Below are 25326 nucleotides of genomic sequence, written 5' to 3' on the forward strand. Positions count from 1 at the left end.
TTCAAAGACATCAGGGGTTTAGCCCCAAGGGGAGTTTTAGTTTGGCATGAGCGCGCGCAAATTTTTTTAGGGCCCATTTATTATGTTATTAAACATATAAACATTACTATAGATTAAAAAAATAATAGTAACAGTGCTATACTAATCTGGCTAGTATAGGGATATAATGTTGAATGAATGTAATATTTATGTGGCTATATTGAAAAGCAGAATGAAGACAGCTAGCTGTAGTTACATAATTAATGTAACTGGTTATGTTACAGTAGAGAAACAGGCTAACAGAGTAAATAGCTACGTAAATAGCTCAACAACCTTAAAAATCTGCAGATATCCATCGTTTCAAACAGTTCACTGACACTAACATTACCGAACAAGAAATATTCAGAGTCGTCTACAGAACTCTGCGTAGTGCGTAGTCTGCATACATTTGTCAGACAAGCGGAACTGTCAGTCTGTCACTCAGAACTCTGTGACTGAACTTTACTGTACCAGTGCTAGCCATCGAATCCGTCTTATTGCAACCTACTGCGCCTACTAGTCGGTTAGGTTACTTACTGCTCAATCTGAAGGGGGTGATTTGTTTACGTTAGGGCTCCATTAAATGGAATGATATTTGGTGCTGTATCTCTTTATTTTTGGGTGTCAAAAAAAAAATTTTTTTTTTTTTTTTTGTGTCAAAAGGTCCGGGGCTGGACGAAAAGCATCCAGAGCTTCAGCCCCGGAAGCCCACCCCTAGCGACGCCACTGATTGCTGCAGAGACTTGCTTCCATTCAACCAGAAGAGCATTAGTGAGGTTGGGCACTGATTAGGTGATTAGATCTGGCTCTTGATTGGCTTTCCAACTGATCCTAAAGATGTTGGATTGGGTTGAGTTCAGGGCTTTGTGCAGGCCAGTCAAGTTCTTCTTCTATGGTTCTTTAAAAACCTATTTCCATTTGGATCTTACTGTGTGCCTGGGGGCATTGTCAAGCATTGTGAAGCAGGAAAGGGCCTTCCCCAGACTGTTGGGGAATCACAGAATTGTCTAGAATGTAGCATTAAGATTTGCCTTCACTGGAACTAAGGGGCCTAGCTCAAGCCATGAACAACAGCCTCAGACCAAGGGCTGTCCAGAGGTCCGTTCAAGTTCAGCGAACAGAGGAGAATGTTCATGGCGAACGTTTTCTTCGAACAGTTAAATTTGAACGGCTTTTTACGAACATTCCAAATTTTTTGCATTAAACATAAACAGACATGGCGACGAGAGCGTTTGTACTCACAGCTGCTTCTGTGATCATCGACGATTTTCTGGATGATCATATTTTGGATGTAGTCCTGCTAGTACATAACGTGCTGCAACCTAACTTAACGTTAGTTGCACGTGAAAGGGCTTCCGGTAGAGTCGAGGGTTATGTGACCGAAGTCATGCCTATTTACGATGACTTTACCTTTCGGTCACACTTCGGCATGCAGAGGACTACAGTTGAGGTATAGCAAACTATTTTCCTTTAATTTGTCACCCGTCTGTATATTGAATGGGGCAGTTTGAAGTGGGGCAATTAGTGTGTGTGGGGTAATTATATAATTATAATGAGGGGGTAGTTATATTGGGTTTATTAGTGCATTTTGGGCAGTTATTGTGAGTGGTGTATAGCTATAGCGGGTTATTAGTGAGTGTGGGGCAGTAATAGTTGGTGGAGTAGTTACTGAGTCTGGAGTAGCCATAGTGGGGTAGTTGGTGAGTGTGGGGTAGTTTTAGAGGTTAGTTGGTTAGCTGTCGTGGGGTAGTTAATAATCTGGGGTAGTTATGATGAGTAAGGCATCTGTAGTAGGGCAATGAGTGAGTGTGTAGTAGTTATGGTAAGTGCAGTGAGTGGGCAGTTGTAGTTTGTAGCCAGTTTCATATAAGACAAATCAGCATTCAGTCTCCCTTCTTCATTCATTTTAGAAACTGTACCAGGAACTCAGGCCACACCTAGCCCACTACACTGAGCCGACAGTTGAAGTTCGAATATTGTCAACGTTGTGGCTTCAGGCAAACAAGGAGTGCTTTCGGGGGGTGGCTGATTGCTTCGGGGTCAGCAAAGGCAGTTTGCACAACTACTTTATTCAAGTAGTGGATGCCATGATTGCACTGATGCCAGGATACATCTGTTGGCCACCACCTGACCAGTACCCTCCTCTAGCAGAGAGGTTTGAAAGAAAGGCTGGCTTCCCAGGAGTGGTTGGATGTATAGATGGCACTCACATTCCAATCAAAGGGTCATCACAATACCGGGATGCATATATTAATAGGAAGGGCCAGGCCAGTTTCCAGCTTCAGGCCGTGTGTGATAACCACTTGCGGTTCACACACATTTTCACAGGCAACGGCAGGTCTATACATGATGCACCGAAACAGCGACATCAAACAACTGCTGCACTCCAACTCTCTCCCCGAAAGATTCCACCTTTTGGGTGATTCGGCGTACCCATTAAGTAGCAACATGCTTGTCCATTATAGAGACAATGGGCACCTCACAGAGCTTCAGAAGCGCTTTAACCATATGCACAGCTCAACCAGGGTCCATATTGAGCGTGCCTTTGGGCTCCTTAAGTGCAAGTGGAGGAGACTGCACTACCTCGATATGGCCCTACTTGAGAAAATTCCTAGTGTTGTAACGAGTACCTGTGTACTGCACAATTTTGTGCTTATCAATGTGGGACTCAACGAAGATGCTGACCCTACAGCAGAGGAGAATGCTGTCCATACAACAGATGACATTGTTGCAGCAGACAACACAAGGGGGCACAGAGGAGAGCAGCAGATCAGAAGAGGGAAGATATTTCTAGAAATTTATAATTAGACCAAATCTTAAAATTCAAATAATAAAAAAACCTTTGGGTTAAGTAATTTTTTTATTTTATTTTTAGTAAAAGAAAAATATTTTAAATGTTTTTTTTTCAACCTGAATCTCCATGGTCTTCCCCCACCCCCCCCCTTTGCCAAGTAGCATTGTACCCCTCCAACGTCAGGATCTGGGCCACCATCTCCCAGGCCTGTCTTCGTTTAATCACTGGGCTTTCAAATTTTTCTTTTAGAGAGCGCCATGTCTCAATTAGTAGCAATACTGCTGCATGGGGCCAGTTAAATCCACCTGCAACATATAACATAAGGCAACTAACAAAAGTATGTTAACACACTTCCACGCTTGCGGGTCAGGCACTTTTCACGGTAAGAAGAAAATTTAGGATAGCGCTTCCGATATTGCTTGTGTCAAAAGTGCTGCGACGGAAACAACGATAGATTTACCCAGTAGCCACAAAATATAAACAAGACATTGTTCACGGTAGGGGAAAAAAATGTGAGAAGTGAATCAAGTAACAGTCTAACGTTAGTTAACGTTAGCTAGCGATATCAATACTTATTGTAACATTGATGATTTAAGTTGGGTAACATTATCTTAACTTAGCTAACCATAGCTAGTTAATGATAGGTAACGTTAACGTTGTTGGATACTGTATCGATAAGTTAGCTAACGTTAACTTACTGAGAGCATTTGAAGTGTCCACACTCACTCCCTCTTGAAAAGGGTCTTGTTGCAGAGTCGTTTCGTTGCCTCCTACAGAAAAAGGCATTAACGTTAGTTTTACGGTCTACTCGTTAGTTACATTAAATAGCTAGCTAGCGAACAATAATAACAATGGCTTACACTTACCGGCATCTTCAACTTAAATCCCCATCTGGGAACACATTTCCCACAGTCCAGCGTCCATTTTTGTTCGCCGCAAACTACCTTTTCCGTCTGTTCGCTTATGTTTGCAAACGAACACAAAGCTAACGTAAAAAAGTTTGAAATAGTTTGCAAACGTTCAGCTTGTTCGCTGAACTTGAACGCACCTCTGATACCTTTGGTCATATAGTGTATGTCTTTGTCCCACAACATGTTTAAGCAGACCTATGCACGCATGCAAGTCATTATCATCCTGTGCCTTCCATTTCTTCTTGAAACACATAGCTTCCCTCCAGGTTGGTCATGCCCAATGCAATGTTCTGTCTTGGCTGGGGTATGAAGACTTCAGGTGCTGATTGCATGTCATGGGTTCAAGTGCCTGCAAATCTTGCAGGCTCTGGAATCATTTTGATTACATTGGAAGCTGACATTCTGCCTTGAATTTGATGTGGCAATGCAGACCATTCCTTATTAAAATATTCATTTCACCTCTTTTCTTGAGGATGGCGACTGTGTCCCATTTTGTTCATCTGATGAAGGGAGGCATGTAGCCGATTCCTGCTCCTCTTCTGAATTATCAATTCACAATCTGAATCACCAGCAATATTGTCCTGTCCTTGAAATATACTTTGTCTCTGAAACTTCCTCCTCCTTTGTGTTACTAACACAGCCTAAATCATGTGATAAAACTTTATTGACTGTCAATCCCCTGGAGCTAATTTTTTTGTATATTTGTGGCAGCTTTGATAGTGAGAAGGCTTGGTAAAGCTCTTATTCACATTCAGATATTTATAAAAGTGCAATACATGAGTCAAAATATGAATAAAGTAATGATAATGAAGATGCACAATTGACAAGTTTATTTTGCATCAGTGAATATATCTGCATACATAAAAGGTTGCGGGTCTATCTTTACATAGAAAGTGTGCACACAGATTCTACAACACATTTCATATACTGTACATTCATTATCCCAAAAGAGTAAGTCATAACATTTCACAAAGAACAACGAAAGTTGATCCAGTATTTCAGGGACCTTAAACACTCCATGAAATCAAAAACTGTTGGTTCTTTTCTAGTCTTATAGATTTGCTACAGTTCTGCTGGTAAACTTTTCTTTTATTTTGTAATACAAGGATGGATCAGCACCAGTGAATGCCAATCATGATTCAAAAACATAGCTGCAACCAGTAATGTCACAGGCTAAGCACCACGGGTGAGCCAAGGAGCAATGACTGCAATTTGTATATTTCTGAGATTTCTGCAAAAATATAAAGAAAATTGTGCAACAATAGCTTCCTTCATACCACATTTGTGTTTCTGGGGTTGCACTACATGCTGCAATGGAGAGGACGACAAGCAGAGTGTGCAAGGTCCAGCTGTTTGTTCCTCCCGGCCTGGCACAAGGTCCTAACGGTTCTAGAGCACCAGCCAATTTGCCCCTCTAGAGCAAATGTGCACCTTTGAGTTGTTGATGTTTATTCCACTGCCTGCTGCTGCTCATCCTTGCCTTTCTGCCTGTCCTGTTATCTGCCACAAGTGGTCATGTAATGTGAAGTTCAAGTAAAGCATGCTACTCCTAAATTAAAAATATAGACTTTGAATTATAAATTATGACTGATATGTTCCGTGGGTTCTGTATCCTGCATGTCTTTGTGCATGCACTGTAGATCTAGCCTACTTTTCGTCCAGTTTGCGTGACTATTGGGAATAATTCCCTTCTGCAGGTTGCTTTAAGATAGAGATGCTGTGTTAGTGGTACTATGTGTAATTTATTCAATAAAGATTTGACACACTTATAATCATGACCATAATATGAACCACTGCCAAACAAAGCTGGCCTGATGGGAATAGTTTTTATGATATAGCCCTTATGGATGGTATATCTCTTCATGTTTACAAAAGGGTCTTTTTAGGGCCAACTATCACCTACCCTCAGAGTGAGAAGGGAAAGAAGCTTTATGAGTGACTAATAAAAAGCAGGCTGTCTATCTAAATTGATCTAAATTGAGCTCGATCAGAAGAGTGATTGTTGTTCAGCCATAATTTAGTGTAGCAATTTGTACTTTGTCATGGACTGAAAACCTAATCCAAACATCATCCAAACCAACTTTGGTGTGTATTGGAAGTAATGGTTCATCTGCAATGAGTATCTGAAAAGTACAATTTTGAAGTGATGCTGTAACCCCACCTAGGGGTTTTAAGTCAGCTGACTTAAAAGCTAAACTAAATTAGCTCAACCATTTATAAAGGATAGAAAAGATTCATGTTGTACTGACAGTAGTGTTGAGGAAATATTTTCTTCAAAATAACATAGGACAGTTTTACTTGTTTGTTTCAACAAAGATATTCTGAGCCAAATGACCCATTTGCCTTAAAGCATTGCTTTAAAAAATTCTAGCAGCAGCAGAATAAATTCAACAGTGGCACATTTATGTAGGAAAAACACTGAACTAGACTAACTTTGGTTTCTCTGGTGCAGTCCTGTCCTGACAACCAGAGAACTAATTTTGAATTACTTCTAATTGTTAAAAATTTTTTAGATTACCCTAGCCCTGAACCCCTTCCAGGGACACATGTGGTACCTTGTGAGAAGCTTAAGAACTATAGTTATGTTCTGCCAAAATTAATAAGAAAATAAGTTCTACTGTAAGTCTTTTCACAGCATGATGCTTTTTTGCATCCATAAAAAATTTGATTAATATGTCCATTGTATATGGTTTGAGTTGCAGGTAAGGGAATGTGACTTGGGGTCTGTGTGTATTAGTACCATATAATAAGTGTTCACCAATGTTAAACTTTCTACGGATAGTCTTTAATAAACTTTTTAAATAAAATAACACCTTCATAAGCACTGCATAGGGTTATTAGATCCCCCTGCACATTCATGAATGATTGTAGGCATAACAGCCATTTTTGAGTGCTTACAAAGAGGCAGATGTGGAACTGATGTGGAAAGCAACAATACCATGATATACCAAGAGTCACACATCATACTGTATGTTCTATTTATGGCCATGAACATAATGGTTTATGAATGTCTATGTAGTGCTTACGATAGAGTTTTTTTTTAGTTGTTATGAATGACTATTCATAGAAGGTGTTACCATTTTATTGATATTAACAGCATGTCTTCCCTAGCTAGCTAGGAAGGTCAATTTGATTGACTTATGGTTTCATTACATTTTCTTAAATAATGTAATGACAAAAATAACCCAAAGTGGTGCTAATTGTATTGTATAAAAACTAGAAGGAACTATTTTTCCTGATAGAATCATTGTTTTCATAGAATTAACGACCAGTTTTTTGCATAACAGCGGTCAAAATGGAAGAGTTTTGCTTGACAACGGTAAATCAATATGCCTAAAGAAAATGACAAATTCAGCTGATCAAGTCAATAAAAATCAATAAAGATAAAAGTAACTAGTGTATAGTCATCCTTGGTAACCGCTGAATAAGAGGAATAAACCACTCCGGGCTGTCCCGTTATAGAAAAATAATGGACTTCGCATCGGCCTCATCACCACCCCTGTTGTATATTATTTTCCAATAACGGGACAGGCCATCATGTTTTATTCCTTAGCTATTTTTACTAAATGAGAAGAATATGCCCTCATAACACTGTTTAAACCGTTCAAATTATTAGCAATGTTGTCAATAATGTCATTAAAAGCATCCCTGTGACATTATTTTTCAATAATCTTTGCACTTCTTTCCTGTTTCTGTTTCATTGCTGTTCACAGCAGGTATTAGTATGCTATACACTCGGCTAGTTGTTCCTCTTTCAGTAGGCAACTTTACAAGTTTTTGTATAAATTGAATCTGTCCGTACATTTCTTTCATTTGAGTCTTTCAGTAAGTTCAACACATTCAGTTCATTTAGTTTCTTTGATTCTTTCGAACTGTCAGTAGTTGAACAAATTGAATGAAACAAACGAAAGACGAGTCTGATGCACGTGTGCACCAGTACAGTGGTAGCCTACCTACACAAGCAATTTCATTCGGTATCATTCATTTACTAACTTAAATAGTATTTGAAATGCCTACAGTGCAAATATGAAAAATCCTACTTGTATAATGATTGCAAGCATGCCTGACGCTTACACTTTCATGATTTAGTGTGTTGTCATCAGTGGTGTGTCGTGAATGATTCATACTTTTTGAACAAATTGTTTTGGTGGACGAATCATACAGACTCACCTCCCTGTAAAGATTTGTTCATTTGGATCAGCTCTCAGTAAGCTGACAACTTACAATTTGCTGAAGCTGAAGCTACTCCTATTTAACTATTTTCATCATTGGGATGTGTGTACTAGCAATTACCCAATGACAGCATCGATCCGCTTGAGTGGGGTGTGCTCTCTGAGCCCCTCCCGTCTATGTGATCAAAAGCAACATCCCTGAACTGAAAGCAGCAGCATCATTCAATGCATGAAGGGACCGGATCTAAAGTGAGCTAGCTACGCTGTTACTGGATCCCTACTGCTCTCCCTCACCCAAACATCTTTGTATTGCAGTGACAAGCACTTGCCTGTGTAAAATGGAAGCAATTAGCTTACAACTTAATCGAGCTCTTTGACTGCATGATATAATGTAGACTAAATAAACCGTGAATGAAAGAGTATGTTTTCAGTAGGCATTTCCCATCAGATTCTATATCAATAAAACTACACATTCATTAGAAATTGTCCCACACTGCTAAATAGTGTGCTCTTATCGTAAAATATCCTATGATTATATTGTTATAATCAGTAACTTGCGTCACCTAAGACTAAATGCTGCGCAAACATTTGTGAAAAGCCTAACTATGGTGTATGCTATGTAGAAATTCACCTTATCATGTTATCAAAATGCAAGCAACTGACATATGCCTATGGGAATTTTTTTTTGTATTTGCATCGTAGGCATTGCAAATACTATTAAATAAACAACAAGCAATCACTCATGTACTACTGTGCTGGAGCGGAAGCCCATCCGACCGGTCTTTCGTTTGTTTTCTTCAATTCGTTCAAAGTTTGAGAAACTTAAATGAACAAGATGTACTGAATGTACTGATGACTCAAATGAACGACATGTACTGAAGGTAGTGAACTACTCAAATGAATGAAATGTACTGAACGACTCAAATGACTCAGTTGAACGAAATGTACTGAATGACTCAAGTGAGTTAAATGAACTGAATGTACAGAAAGATACAAATGACTGAAATGAACTGATTGTGCTGAATGTACTGAATGTGAAAAGTAGCCAACTGAAAGACTCGTCGAGTGTATAGCATAGGCCTACTAATGCCTCGTGCAAACAGAAGGAAAAATGTGTTCAAAAAAGTACAACAGCTCAAATATGCCATTTTAATTTGCTTGTTGAGCATAAAAGTGCACCACAAAAACTGGGATCTTACTTTTTATGGAGTCAATTTTGTGCCAAAAGTATTGGAAAAAAAAAATCGCATGCATAGAAAACAAAAAATTGCATGTGCAAAAAAAAATCGTAGGCGTAGATGTGGAAATGTTTCTCGTGATCAAAAAAATAAAATCAAACGCATTTTTCTGAATTGTAAATGAAAAAATTATGTTCACAAATGTAAAAAATAAAATTGCTATTGTTTTTTCTCACTCATGTTTATGATTTAATTTTTTACAAGTACGATTTAATTTTTTATAATTACGATTCTGTTTTTCTCGAGCTTGGCGTTTCGGCATGATTTTGACGTGGAGGTGGGGTGAAGGGAAGGGGGTGACTTTATTGGTCACTCGGATAAATGCGTCATTGGTATGCGCCGTGTTTACCTCCCCTGACTGAAGGCAAGGCGTGCACATCATCATCATGGATAATGAAGTACCAAGTGATGGATTGCTGGTTAAGTTACTAAAGTTAACTATTTAGCTCAGTCATATATCTAGCTGTTCACAATGTCTAGTCAAGCATATACCGAAGGAGTTGCTGTAAACAACTAGCTCTAGCCTATCATACCTTTATCTTCATTATTAGGTAGGTAGGTAGGTAGCTAAAGGTCTATTAGATAAACATCTCTTAAAGCTAAAGAGAGAAGATTTGCATCAGAGGGTGCCCCCCTAGGCCACCTCCTTCCCATCACCAATGCTGCGTACTTGGACGTGCGTTGCAAATTAATATTGCCACAGTCTAAATGTTTGCTTCATTTCATGGATTTAATTGATTATCTTGATTGATATGTGGGCTGGATCAAATTTGTGGGGGGCCCACAAACCTTTGAGTTTGACACATGCTGTGAGGGATCTGAAATAAGCAACTGCTTATAACTGGTGTTGCTAACTACAAAGCAACAAGTGTTTCCTCTTGCTCAGTGCACAAGATATGTAACAGCTTCTGAGTTAGAAGTCATCTCATTATCCCTCAGTGGATCTCTGTGACCATCAGTGTATTGTATTATGTAAAAGACAGTGTGTACATGGAGAACTCCAGGTCTCCTCCCACAGACAGACCATTTGCAACTTTATATATTTCTTCCCACTAATCAAACATACTCTGTTCACTTGAGGTAACGCAGAATAGTTCATGTGACACTTCCTTCATTATTAACCCCAATCTATCATTACTTTAGCAATATGTTTATCGTGGTTATTAGAGGTATTATTTCTAAGGAATGGAAATCATACAAAAAACTTTTTTACAATGGGAAAAATAAAGGATGGCACTTTATTTTACTTTTATAATAGCCTCTGCAATATGAATCATAAAACCATTACAAAGTGATATACCATGTTAAGCCTGCTCTCCATGCAGACTATTAAGGCTAAAATTACACTCTACATGGCGCCCACAAGCCCAGTGTCTCAGGAAGATTTAGCGGGCTGCAATTCATTTGCCCTGTTTCTTTTCTGCTGGAAATCATTGGACAGCAGTCTCGTTCCCATGGTGATAGATTTATTTATTTATTTATTTATTTATTTATTTTTATGAAGTGGAATTTGCTTACCTTTCAGACTAGCATGCCCTTCGGCTTTAAATGTATGAACTAAGTACAGGTGCAGACCTGATGTAAAAGGGCATGAGAGCTCAGAGGGAGGGGAAATGGTGGCCTCTTTGTTGTTTGCAAAACACGGTGTAGTGAAAATAAACTATACAACATCCCTACTAAGAAATTGCATACAAGAGGGTCACATATTTACTGCCCAGTTTACTTTCATTTACAATTTTGTGTTTTGTAAGCAGTGAAATGAATGTATCTCTCATCTCTAGTAATGGCTGACATAATATAAATTATCAGGTAAGGTGAGATTTGTACATAGTTGCGCCACAGGGTATCCCTTTATTTATTTTTCATAATTAATCAAAAGGCACAGATTTTTTATATCCAGGAGAATGTGTCTGGGGCAACTACAGTAGTAACTCTCCTGCTATCACTTAGCAAAGAATGTAAAAGCTTTTAATTTTGACATGTCCAAGTCTTGATTAATCAGGAAAATATTGTTGACTGTGCTTTTTGTTCTGAGGGAGAGATTCTGCATCATCTCTGAGACAAAATGTTAAAACATTTTTTGGTTCAGTATAACGTTGTACTATACAACCTCAGAAACTCAACAAAACATGTCAGTTTTAAAAATGTGAATGTCATTTTTGTCACTCTGATTAGCGTTTCCCACAGTTAATAATAAACATAAAATCTGCATTTTGGTTTTCCCCTCATTTCATATTGACATGGCTTTAAGCTTAATCCCCTTTCTCAATAAAGGAGATTAAGAAAACTGTTTATTTGAAATACCACATGTACAGTAGCACGCTGAAGCAAGAATAGCCCAGTCAGCCTTCATTCAGTCTGAAAATGAACAGCCACGCTTGTTTTATGTAGCTTTTCAGTTTAAGGGCTTATTTCATTTGATATTTAAATTAGAACTTTCCATTTTCAGCTTTGTATGTTTCTTTCAGGCCCTGAAACAGCCTGTATTCCATACTAGTTAGTTTACTGATTTTAAAAATACTGATTTAAATACAAAATACACTGTGTTTCATGAGATGAAGCAGCATATGCTTGTGGTAAGTAGATGGTAGTGTATCAATACATTTCTGAGGTACTGTCACTTTAAATCTTTATTTGTGATGCACTTACCAGAAGGGTCACAGTGTTAATGGACAATCGAGAGAGTAGTAGCATGTGCACACACTGCTTGATAACCTCTGGATCACACTGCACATGCAATCACTGCCATGTACGCAGTTCCACTTTTAGTTATATGAGCAAGGCAAAGCATAAGCATAGTATATGTGGAAAAAACGGTCCTCAGGCTTCTGCCTTCTCTTAATCTACTCATGTTAGCAGTAGTATTAAATCAGGATTTTATCCATTTAGGTTTGAGCTTATCCATGGCATTGTGTCATTAAATTTACTGATGTTTATTACAAAATAATTTTATTACAATGTTTTTTAAATGTATTATTTCATTAAAACCAACAAACTCTTGTGCAAGGACTTCATTTTCAAATTCAGGGAACAACTGTAGGGTAATGTGCAAGTTGTGGTTTCCACTTATATCCCAGTTAAGAATAATGTCATTTTAAGAAGGAACAATTGTTAGCTGTCATCTGTGTGCAGAATAATGTATTAAATAATTAAAATACAGTTTATATTCTCTAATGCTAATGTATGTACAGTAAGCATTACTGTGTTGCTAAGAGCCCATTTGGCATTTAAATATGAACCTTATGTCCTAACAGTGAATCACTTGGGTGTGAAACGAAGTGAAAATGTGTTTGATCTCACATTGGCTAACTGCTAAGCATTCACTGTCATTGAAGTCAGTGGCTGTGATTTATAAACTCATTATCAACTGTGTGTTGAAGGAAAATAAATATTTGCATTTGTTTGTTTTTTAGACAAAGGTAAGGACAAATGGCGATCGAATTGATTCCATGATTTCTCTTACTGAATTACTACAGCGGTGGTAGTTTGTTGTTCCTTCTTTTGTGAACTGCTACTGGCATCATGTGAAAAACATTCCTAATGCCCCTTTTCCACATTAATGCAGCATTTTGGTTTTTTCATAATACTTACAACTGCACAGATAGGTTCCATTACATCATATGGCCAGATATGTAAGTGATAGATGAATGGTGCTTTTTTTACACAAAAAAAAAGCTCAGAGAAGGAAATGCAAGAGAGAAATGGCAATGGCAGCCACTTAATCATGAATATTTGAAAACTAGCAATTTGGAAAGCTTCTACCTCCCCACACTTCATACGATTACCCTGTTAATTGAACATCTAATGCTTCTAATGGCTATCAGGTTTGATAATCATTTACTTTTCTGTCAATATGAAATCAATTTGTGAGAAATATAATTATGTCGTCATCTTAATGAACGCAATAAACCACAGGGCAGAGCATTGCACAGAAAACCCAAAATGTTGCAGGGGTAAATAGCCCATATTTTTTATATTATCACTTTGTTGAGCCAGAGGATGAGAGAAATTTCAGTGACCAACCATATCATTTGCAATCATCTGTAACACTCTAAAATCAGGTGTTGAAACAGTACCTCAAATGTAGTGCAGTGAGTGGTACTCAGGGGAATATTTGCTGTGCCACTGCCATAGAGTTGAACAAGTGGCAGTTGTTTGCTTGCTTGTCTCAAGAGCGAGGGCACACAGCTGTGTTTTAGGTCCACTGTGCATGCTGTTTTTTGTACCAACGAATCATTCTTGCTTCATTTTCTAAAACAACCATATACACTAATGCCCATTGATACCTATTTCTGGCTACTGAAGGCAGTTTTAACCAATGAAGCATGTGCATTTTGCAGCTCACATATGTATAAAAAAATGTCAAACCAAACAAATTATTGAAAAAATCTAATGATATATGCTGAAATTAGGATGAGAAACAGCCCCAGACTAAGGGGTGTCCAGGTAGTTTAGTCATATAGCGTATATGATATGCAGTATTATTCCTCTGACATCTAGCTAATCAATGAAGAAGGAATGTAACAGTGCATTTCAATTGCGACTGCTGTGTGTTACAATGCCGTGGGTGAAGAATGGGGGTTAATTTAAGCATTGATTCAAGCCTTAAATGTACTCGTCTTTCCTCTTGCCAGTCTTCATTACAGTCTGGCATTTTATTAGGCGGCTGCAAGAGAAAGACGGATGTGGCTTTCCATACCTTGAGGTCTTGGGAAGACAAGCAATCTTTCACTGAGATGCAGCTGCATGGGGGTCACACATTCCCTCTCTGTAATTACAGACGGATACCCGCGAGATGAGATGATTTACAAGTGGAGAAAGAACTCAGTGGAAGCTGCGGATCAAAAATCCTGGAGACTTTACCAGTTTGATTTCATGGGTTTACGAAACACCACAGGTGTAGTGAAAACATCAGCAGGTAAGTTAGTAAAAAAACAGTACTATATTCCTATAGCCAGTACTATTACCATAACCTTACAGGAATTGAATATCCTGCAATATATTTGAATAAAAAGTACTCTCAAGCTATTTGAGGCAAATATACAAATTATTACTTCTTTCATATATTGCAGTATACTTTAAAATATATTTCTGTGAAATAGATTTACCATTATATTTTCCAAAAAGTATATGACTGATATATTGTTGTATATTCTATTTCTGTAATACTGAAGTTGCACTGCAGTGGTTAGTATCACCATTATGTTATTCTTATGCTTACTGCTGTTTTGTAGCTCTGGTTCTTGCCTTCATAATATTCTACCCCAAGAGGCTATCTAAATGTCACTTTATTATTTTCAAAATGAGATTGGGGGATGAGGTAACCTTTAATGAAAGCTCCAGAAAATATGTGGTTCAAAAGGGCAGCTTTGACACAGGTGCACTTAAGTGTGAATATGCTCCATATGCCAAAATAAACAAATGTGTTATATGCATAGATGGTATATAATAAAGCCCACTTAAATATTCAAATTTTGCACATGCACACACACGTAAACCATTATAAATTTGGAGTAAGAAGAGATTTTCTACTTTTGCATGATGTGATTGTGGTTTTGCTGATTGATAACAGATGACACAGGAATGGTTACCGTCTCTGACAACTGTAGCATATGGCAAAGCACAAACTAAATTTTAATCATGGCAAAACTCTTGAAAGACATTACTTACCTTAAACAAATATCTTGAGTAAGGGATAATCCACAACAAGGTGGTCTGCTATCAGGAAATAATGACCTACATGGAGGCAGAAAACCACAAAGGTTATTATTTTTCAAAGGCTGACCAGCGTGGAGTGTATATCCCACTTATTAAATGGCTCATTACCTTACAGAATAAATCGATCAATAATTTCATACAAAATGTTGATGTAAATGGATTTTATTCGTTCAAATAAATTGAAACTAATGTGAAACAAATTATCCATAGTGTTCTCATAGGTAATTGTGGCCTATTCGGGAATATTGGCTAACTGAAGTATTGGAGTAAGATATTTCTTGACATTCTTCTTAACATCAATGGGATAATACCAACTGGAAGAGACAGAGCAACAAAATAAAGAAGCCGTCCTGAATTTGATACAGCGGTTCTGTGTACAGCTGTTCAAGTTAGTGTTATGCCATCGCATTGGGAGTCTTTAATTTTATATAAATATAGCCTATATTATAGACAGTCTGTTTCTAGTTTTAACTTGCCTCGTAACTTATTTCAATCCAATGAGACTATTTTGACCTAAAACCCAGCTGGATTTTAATATTAACTAGGTAAAGTGAGTGACGGTGAACCTAGAATTAGTTTGCATTCTAAACCGGTTGAGAGACACTAGAAAGATGTTTACACTGCATGACCAAACCATTTTAAAAAGCAAGACAGTGCAAGATAAATTTGATTGAGTTTCATGCAATTTTCTTAAATAATGTCATGACAAAAATAACCAAAATTGGTGCTAACTGCATGGTATAACAAAAAGGAACTATTTTTTCCTAATTTCCTAATTCCTAAGAATTATTGTTTTCATAAAATTACTTAATTAACGACCAGTTTTTGCCTACTTCAAATCCACAGTACAACTATCAACAGGAGTTTTGCTTCAAAACACTACAACAATGTACTTAAAATGTGCAAAAAATTGATATAAAAAATAAATAAATAAAGGTAAAAGTAACTAATATATAATCATTGTTGGTAACCAATGTATAAGGTAATTAGCCATGTAATAAGCAGGATAATCCCCGGCGAAGTGGTCAACTATGAAGAAATAATGACCTTTGTGGAGGCAGCCCTCCTCTGGTTCTTTGCCTCCACAGCAGTCGTATAATAGCTGATTACCTTATTAGGGATTATCCCTTACATATTTGACCACAGAATGCCTGAAGTGGATAATCAGAATCGAGCATTAAACAAAGCCACATAATAAATCTTAATGACAATTTTCACAAACAACACAAATTTTTCAAATACCATAGCTGCTTTTCTCACCTTTTTTATTGTTTATTGCTAGATTTTATTTATTTTATTCTCATTGCTGTTAAAATTCCTTGCAACTTTAATTACTTTTTTTTTTTCCTTTCAGTATTTTATTTAGTTTCACAGTTGCTGATTTTGTTTCAGTATTTTCTATTCTGTCTTTAAAAGACACTATAGAGAGCCATATAAACGCAACGGAATTGTTCAATTGATGTTTCGAATGGCAGGAATTCTGGCTTCAGTATGGCAATATCAAAGTCTTTATATTACTCCTGTGTACCCCAAGTGCAATCCACAGTCAAACAGTAATATTACAGCAACTGTGTATGTTATATTTTACTAGATGCTCTATCTACATCTGAGTGCTGCCTCATTTTCTGGATATTTTCTACCTGGACAGTAAACAGTCATGTTCAGTATTGTGAATGTTAAGCTTTTTTTATTATTATTATTTTTAATAATAGTGCTTCAGCATGGAACACAGCCTCTGGAGTGTATAACAAAGCTCTATGCCTCATAGGATAATAATATGTAATGGCTCCTTGAACTTGTTGTTCTATTGTTTCAGTGATGAAGTGGCTGGAGGTTTTGCCTCCTCTGAAAAAAAACAACATAACCATACGTGTTAACCACACGTTTGATAACATTTTGCGCTGCAAATTTTAATAATTACCAAAAAGATTACTCTTACATTTTTTTACCACAACTTTCTTCATTTTCACTTTACATGTATGAGGTAGCTTTGATTTAGTCCATACTCGATTTCTTAAATTCACAAAATGAACTTAATTCAGTATGTATACTTTGGTAGTGTTTTGTGCTAAATTCATTTGGAGTGTGCTGAGAAAGTTGAATTGTTTTATAGTTTACCCCAGAGTGTGTTTGCTGCTATGATGGCAGGGTCTTCCATTTTGTCATAATATTCTTGATGTTAATTCACTATTTTTTTTTTTTTAATTAATTAGTTCATTCATTCATTCATTCATTCTTTTTTCTTAACCAGTAAATTGTTTTTATATGATGTTCAGGGTCTGGTTGAGAGTTTGCTTAACAAGACCAGGTCAAAACCTAGTATATGGCTGGACCGAACCGGCCGACCAACGGTGTAACTTCATCACTCAGTCACTCAGTCACAGACATGCGCTGTGTAACTTCATCACTCAGTGACTCAGTCACAGACATTCGCGTCCAGCCAAAAATTCAGAAAGCGGAAGTTTATATCAGGAAATATAGAGTGCAAAATTACTTTTTCATTGCACAATCAACTGTATTTTATTTCCTACATTGACTTAAGTAAACTTATTAAAGTTTACAAAGGGGCCAATCAGACCTAAAATAATATTACCAAACCCAGCAGGCAATTATAAAAACTAATGTAAAATGAGTCTCCCAGGCTAATTGTCACTTATGGAGGTAGATTCAGTGTTCCATGCATCCACTTTCATAAATGAGATCACAATACAAAAGTAAAACTATAACACAAGAATCATCATCATTGCTTTTCACTTTTAGCTCAGGGCTAGGAGATAAATAAAGCCATTTTCTTTTTAAATAGAGATCAGTGTTCTTTTGACTTCAACTCCGGGCTGAAACCCTCACTGTGTTCATTGTAGTTGACCTCTGATGTTTGAGTTAATTGCTTTGACAAAGTTGAAACACTGCACACAGCGTTTTGTTTGCTTTCATGTAGAATATTATGCAAACAAACATTTAATGACTGAGACATGACTGAGTGAAAGACAGAACAATGAGTTAAGGATCACAACAGTTCTGACCTGTGTAATATAATCTGTCCCATTTCTATTATTAACTTTGTTGACAGTTATCTTTACAAGGCATTAAAAAATAGAAACTGCAATGTTTGGTAGTCTACAATCTTGTCAATACCACTTATTACATTACACATTCAGCTCTTGTACAATGTTACTGTATATAATATATAATAAGATAATATTAAGCAAATCAGATACTGTAATTAAAGTCACAACAGTTGCTCTTTCCATAACAAGACACACAAATGCCTCCATGCTAACTGTTCTGTGCATAAGAATATTCAAGAACATACAAATAATAATAAGAACAGTACATTCAGCCCAGCAAGACTCTGTTTTTTCTTGAGTACTTCATGCAAACAGAATGAAAACAGAAATAGGCATAATTTCCTCACTGCAACTGCACTCTGTGTAAATGTGAAAAATGATAGTTGTCTCGTACTATATGAAGCTGAATGTTCTTCCTTTTGAAAAGAAAAAACAAAATGACATAATGCTCTTTTTTTATGAGCAAAACCTCCTAAAGTTAGACAATGAGCAAGACTGCTGTTGCAGGATGAAAACTTTCAGCATTTCTAAGGTTTCTCATGGCCTCCATTTTCAATGAATCCATTTTGAAAAGCTCCTATCTTTGGAATTTGTTTTTACAGAACCCTGCCATGTCTGGCGCTGGCTCTACTTTCAACAGGCTAATTGTCTCTCACCAATTCATTGACTTCAATCTGCAAGAGCATTTGCATTCAGGGGGCTTGGTTGGAGCGTGCACTCTGTAATTTCAGCAGCTACATGAGAAAATAATTAAACATCCCTTTCTGGTGAAGTATATTTATTTTATCCGATTCACATCAAACAAACTATCATACCCCTAGCTGTTAGCACGGAGTGACAGCAGGAGAAGCCAGCTGGTGGCTGAAGTACTGGGCCTCCTTCTGCCAAATTAATTGCTTTGCAAGTTTGTTAACTGCTACAGAGCACAAAATGGATTCATTTAGATGTGCAGCAGTATGCATGTTTCATTTGATATGAATGTCATTAGCAAAGGAAGCCTAGTGTAAAAGGATAAGTTTACACTGTATGCCGGTCGTACTCAACTGAATAGATTGGCATTTACATTTATATTTTTAGGAGGATTGATAAATGGACTCCTGAACAAGATTAATCACATGCAGTCATATTTAAGAAGAAAACAGAAAAAAGGAGTGGAAGTATATATATTATATATAATATATTTTTATTTCTAACATCTGTTGTGTGCTCAAGAAACAGCACCTAGAACAATGCATCAGCTGCAAAAATGACAAAATTTTGATTTATGAACAAAATGGGGTGCTGTAGGGTTTCGCATATTTATATAAAAACACATTTTAGAAAAAAATTCCGAATTCAAATACAGATTTGTTGGTTGAACAGATATTGTTGTCTCTGCTCACCCCTAGCCAATAGTTTATCAAACAAGACACCACCATTCACTTGTAGTAAATACCTACAGAAGGGGCCTCGGTTATAAAATGGTTTTGCGATTAAATAGTGTCTTAAATAGTGGCTTATGCAGAAAATGACTAAGTAGCCTAGTTTTTTTTTTTAATCACACTTTGACATGGAAAAATTATACTAGACGCAAATTACCTGCTGGTTATGTTGAGGTACTGCACTTTTGGACACTGCAAATCCCCAAAGTGGAGTGTGTTCACGCGTTAAGAGTAAAATTTAATTAATGGCCAATTTTTGGCTTGCAGAGAACAAGAAATGTTAACAAAAAAAGAAGAAATTATTTATAGGAATTGACCACATTCACAATAAAGTGTCAAATTAAAGCATGTCCATGTGAGTTGTATATTACATGAAATTTACATATAGCAGGTGCATACAATGCAGATATGCCACTCAGTTAAGCAACTTTTGCTAAGCAAAGTTAAGCAACTTTTTTGGTCTCAGTTATTTTTATAAATCAAGGGCAACTAAAGAAATTATGTTAATAATACTTTTAAGTTTAAATCCAAGAACATTTTTATTTATGAAGCCCCTGGTAAATATCAGTGTTTCCTCATTTTCACTCCAAACTGCTAAATCATCTCAAAATGCATTATCATCTACTCTACAGCTACTGAAATCCTGTGGTTGACCTTCGAGCAGGAGTTCACCAATAATTTATTGGAACCAGCAAGCAAGTTGCTTTTCCCTGTATGGCCTGCAGAGTGGCTAGGACACCCTGACTCTCTCAGAACACAAGAATATTTCTTTCCACATGATTAACTGCAAATGGGGAACTAAATTGCAGATGCAGTAGAACTTTCTCATAACACATGAGAAAAGTTAGGGTATATACAGCTGTCGGACTCCAGCACCGAGGATCGGGTGTGGAGGGAATAGCACAGACCTTTCTAATAACATGCAAGAGGAGTTCTTTCCATGGGAGTAGATGCAGTAGTTCACAAGACTCTGGATTCAGGGTGTTTCTGGTCAGGAAAGTAATCACTCTCAGCGAGGAGTGAGGTGTGGGTCTGATCATTATTTCCCAAGAACAAATGATACCAGCATCCACACCAATGATCGGGTCATCAGGAATGCAAATGTTGTCTCCCCAGCTGTGTCATGGTGTGGAAAGTCATAGTTACATCCACAATAATTTAGCTACAGACCAGAGAGAGAAGTTCAGTGTGTTAAAGAGTTTTTTTTACCCAGATTGTGCTTACACGAGTGTTGACTTAAAGAGATTTATGATATTTCCACAGCAATGTTGTTGAATTCTGCTGGTTTTTACAGTTTTGCAATTCCATGTCAGTTCCTCCTGCTTTGAGCTCAATTAGGAGGAGTGATACATGCTTCTCTCCAGGGCATTTATGCAGATAGGTTATCACCTAAAATGGTCTATTTTTCTCTTTCTATAATGCTTGAAAAGCTAATTTACAAGGAGAGGACAGAGAATGTCGGATCCTTTAAGTAAAGGTATGAGCCATTACGATTAAACAAATTCACTCACATAGAACTTGACAAAACTGATTGCAGGCCTTGTTTGTATAAAAAAAGGCAAGAAACTGAAAAAACAAGGGTGTACAAGCAATTCAATTTAAATTGTCAGTATTGTCCCAATCTCATTAGTTTGCCAAATGAAGCATTTAAATGTGATACTCCTCCATACTCTAACTCAACTTCATTATTATTAAATTAATTAATTAAATCTTTTAAAGCCAACTACCATAAATATATTGGTATTATGATCAAGCTTCCTATCACCTATCATGCAATCAGTCATTGAAAACTTTGAGTAATAAATTATATTAATGCTTACCTTTTTAACCCCTTCGCGCACATGCCAAATCTGGCCAACCCTTAAAATTCTGGTATTGCAGTTGTGGTTGGAACGAAAACCAGCATACACATGGGTACTCCAGGACTGAGGTTGGGAACCACTTTCTTAGGGCTATTGTTGGGTTTGTCTTGTTGCTATGACAGAATATGATTTTTGAGAGGTGAAAGAATATTTTTATAAATGCCCAGATAGACAATACTGTCCATTATGTCATGGGTGGGGGTGTAGTTGCAGATAGTTTTCATGTATCGTCTACTAATGAAACTAAAACAAGCGTTTCTGATTTCAACTCATGCTTTGGTTGCAGTAGCAATGAATGTCTGAGTTGAGCAATCTAGGCATGCTGGCGTTCTGACCACTAGGGTGTTTGTACTAAGTGGTTAAAAACTAAATCCATTAGCCATGTGAATTCTTGGAATTAAAATCCATAAATAGCTAACCAAATGAATGCATAAGTTCATAAATATTACATGACAACCAAAGACATCTGATGGAATACTAATTATTGATACTTACCAGTGATACTACCAGCATTCATGACGGATAAAAATATCACAGGAAGTGGCCTCATCCATTTTTGGCAGCTCATGGTATGTTATGTCACCCCTGATGCTGCAATGACATACAAAGCAACACACACCAGTTGTACACATTTAATCAAAGGCGCTATATATCTCTTATAAAGACCATTCAAAGAAAGTGTTTCCCAATGTTTTATTTGACTCACCTCTTTTTCTCTCTGACATTTATGTATCTGCATATCTATTGTATCAATACTTTAATCTTTGATTACATTTGCACAGCCTGGTAAATAGGTAGGACTAAAAGAATAAAAGACAAGCTCTAAAAAGCAAAGAACAAACTAATGAGGATAGTCATTAAGTTTAGTCTGAGAGTGCACGTCATTTCAAAACATTGCGAAGAGTTGAACTGGCTTCTTGTTGATATTAGAATTCTTCAGTTAAATCTTATTATGGTTTATAAAATTTTACATGGTCTCTGTCCAAATAATTTGAGTATTTTCATTTTATTAGGGACACTAATAGCTTGAATACGAGGGCTAGTGTGTACAACCTGAAACTTCCCAATCTAAGAAGCAAGTTAGGGAGAAGCACATTTCTTTACTTGGGTGGGGAAGAATGGAATGAAATTTAATCTGCCCATACTTTCAATAGTTTTAAAAACAGTTGAAAAATGGGCTCCTGAGTAGACATAATCTGGTAATTTACTGCTTTTGAACATTGTGATATTACCCATTTTTATGGAAATGGAAATAGATCATGTGACTTTTTTTTTTTTTTTAATAAATAAATAAGTCAGTCAATCAGTCCATCTACCACACTGAAAACAGTTCTCATGAAGCACTGACTAAATTCCCTTATTTTTCTTTTGGATTTTTACCCTTTTTATATTTTACTTTGTGTGTATTTTGCTGAACCATACGTGAGCAGTGCAATTTCACCTTCTTCAAACAAGCTCTCAACTTTCAGCCATCCGTGTTAAATGCATCTAGAGCACATTCTTATTGGCCTGTGAAATTAACTTCATATGTTCACTCTCAGTGTAATATGAACTTGTTATATAAATACATTGCAAGCCTTACTATTATAATGCATTGGGGGGTCCTTTTCTCAATAATTCTGGTGATTAAAAAAAACTAATGAACTGTGTTTGTGAAGTAAACATTATTTCACGCTTTTCATTTGACTCCAAGTGAAGAACAAGTATTGAGTCTGGACCTCGCTTTTTTCTTTCATTTGCCCTTTGAGGGCATTAGGCAACATGCTCTACATCAACATTGCTATCTAAATGCTCCCATCATTTTTTTTAAACAGTGCTATTTCAACCTACTGCTCAGTGTATAATGGTAGGGATATATATAGTGCATATATCTGTGGATTTCTAGTCCTAATGCTCTGATGAAGCACTACTGTATGTGTAAAGCAGATTAGGCTGTTTAATTTTGTGAAGGGTTTTGACGTAAACTGATGAATCTGCAAATAGATTGCCTGTCCATAGAGCTACTGAGGGTATGTGATCAAACACTTTGTGTGCCAAGAATTGGCATGCTGTTTTATTGAGACTCATATTGAATTCACTGTTCTAATGTGAATGCTTATGTACATGAACATATACTTTCTTGCAAGACAATGTCACCCTTTTCATTTAATCTACAGATTTTTATTAGTGAATTTTTTTATGACTGATGACAAATGTGGAGATGAGACCTTCCCTCTGTGTTCTCTAGGTGACTATGTGGTGATGACTGTGTACTTTGATCTGAGCAGAAGAATGGGATATTTCACCATCCAAACCTATATTCCCTGCATCCTCACTGTGGTGCTGTCATGGGTTTCCTTCTGGATCAAAAAAGATGCCACACCAGCCAGAACAGCATTAGGTATGTTCATTTATACACACCAATCCTTATTTGGACAATTGCAACCAACTGGGTAGGCATTAGGTTTAAGCCCCTAGACCACAGGACTACATTGCAACTGGAACAGCTGCTCCTTATCTTACGGAGTATATGTAAGTGTTCCATTTCTTATGCAGGCCTGTGGTGTATATTTTGGTAACAGACCAAAAATATTATGTAGAAGACTTAAGGTGAGTAAACAGTTTGCAGAATTTTCTGCATTTACACTTATGTTATGACCCTGACTCTTTACTGCAATTGCCAGTTTAACCCCTTGGACCTCCTTTCAAGAGGAGTGTGAAGTTAAAAGGTCACACTGGATTATTTCAGATATTTAGCTTCATTCAAAATGAATAGGAAAAGCGTCAATGAAGTGTCAAGGCCTCATATCGGAGTTATCAGTAATAGCAGTATTTCATTGGTTTCATGTTTCATCTGACAAAAAATTATATCTGACCTTTGACTTTTGTCCTTCCAGCCAACAAAGCTTTAGAGAAATGTCATCTGTTCTAGTCTTGCTTTCACATTACCTGTCCTACTGTACATGAAACCACTGGTGTAGCCAGACAAAAAAATGTTAAAATCTTTAAACTGAGCCTTGAAGTTTGTCTAATGGTTACAGTTGTTTCCCGTTTTTGCCTATGACCTCATAAATGGTGGACCATCATCAGAAACCCTTGCCAGAGACCAAGATGCATATTTGTTTTTATTTTCTGTCGACCATTATTCATGCTGGTCTTTACTTTTTTCCTTTCATTTCTATTTTGTTGTTTAGTTTTTGTCTCTTGTAGAGGGTGATCCAGAGAGCACTTTGTTCACATTTTCATTTACTTTTCTGATTTATTCCTGCATTTCCTTTCTTAATTACATCCTCTCCATTTGTTTATGTGCAGTCCTGTGGAACTTTTGGTAAAGGTAATTGCTTTCTGTTTTATTTTTGTGCCATTTTTATGAGCTTCGGTTTAATTTGTTTGTCTGTGTGTGTGTGTGTGTGTGTGTGTATGTGTGTTGTCCACAGTTTTTAAAGATATCTCAGTAGAGTATCTCAGGATGTTTGGTAATGGGGTATCTCCACATTTCACAGATATTCTGAATAGCAAACATTCTTCCAATGGAAAAGTAGATTTTTTAAAAAGTTTCCATAAAATGGCAATATGGTCTGTTTTTGCTGTGTACTGAAAATATTGTAGCGGGTATATGTAGGAAATGTAGTTTTGATTGTTGAGGTAAAAAGGACTATTCAACCTTTTAAAATCTGTTTATTTATTTATTTATAAGTGAACAATTAACTTGGAGGTATACATGTAAATCATATCCGACAAAAACACTTCACACTCACAGCTTTCAGAAGACTCTGTATCTTGCAAAGCTGATATTATCCTGATCAACTCTAATTTATTACATTTAAATTTTGATGATCAAGTCCGCTGTATTCTGATAGCCTTCCAAGGTGATATGCTTTTTTCCCCAGGGTTGCAGGGGCACCTCTTTCGTTTATATACATTAAGTGGTTCTATTAGCCAGCTGGGCCAGCCTGACTACTGCAGGCTAGTAGCCATAGCTACTGCTTCAATGGCGTTTTCACTAGATGTCTGCAAGACCTGCCTAGAATAACAGTGAATGACGTTCACAGGATAATCAATTCAGTGACTAGTGCCTCCACTTGTAAAAAGGAGAAAGTAACCCCTAAAAGGCTCAGGTGACGTGACAATGCGCGCTACTCCGC

At 36.9% G+C, this 25326-nt stretch overlaps 1 protein-coding gene across 2 annotated transcripts in view; it reads left to right on the forward strand.

Moving 5' to 3' along the window:
• The window catches only part of LOC118222263 (gamma-aminobutyric acid receptor subunit gamma-3), a 183118-nt gene that overhangs the window by 150392 nt on the left and 7400 nt on the right, over positions 1-25326 (forward strand). For both annotated transcript variants that reach the window (XM_035407709.1, XM_035407710.1), the window contains exons 6-7: positions 13914-14051; positions 23430-23582. In XM_035407709.1, coding sequence (XP_035263600.1) covers positions 13914-14051; positions 23430-23582 — 291 coding nt within the window. The remainder of the gene's footprint in view (positions 1-13913; positions 14052-23429; positions 23583-25326) is intronic.

The sequence above is a fragment of the Anguilla anguilla genome, chromosome 3, assembly GCF_013347855.1.
Source record: "Anguilla anguilla isolate fAngAng1 chromosome 3, fAngAng1.pri, whole genome shotgun sequence".
NCBI classification, from domain to species: domain Eukaryota; kingdom Metazoa; phylum Chordata; class Actinopteri; order Anguilliformes; family Anguillidae; genus Anguilla; species Anguilla anguilla.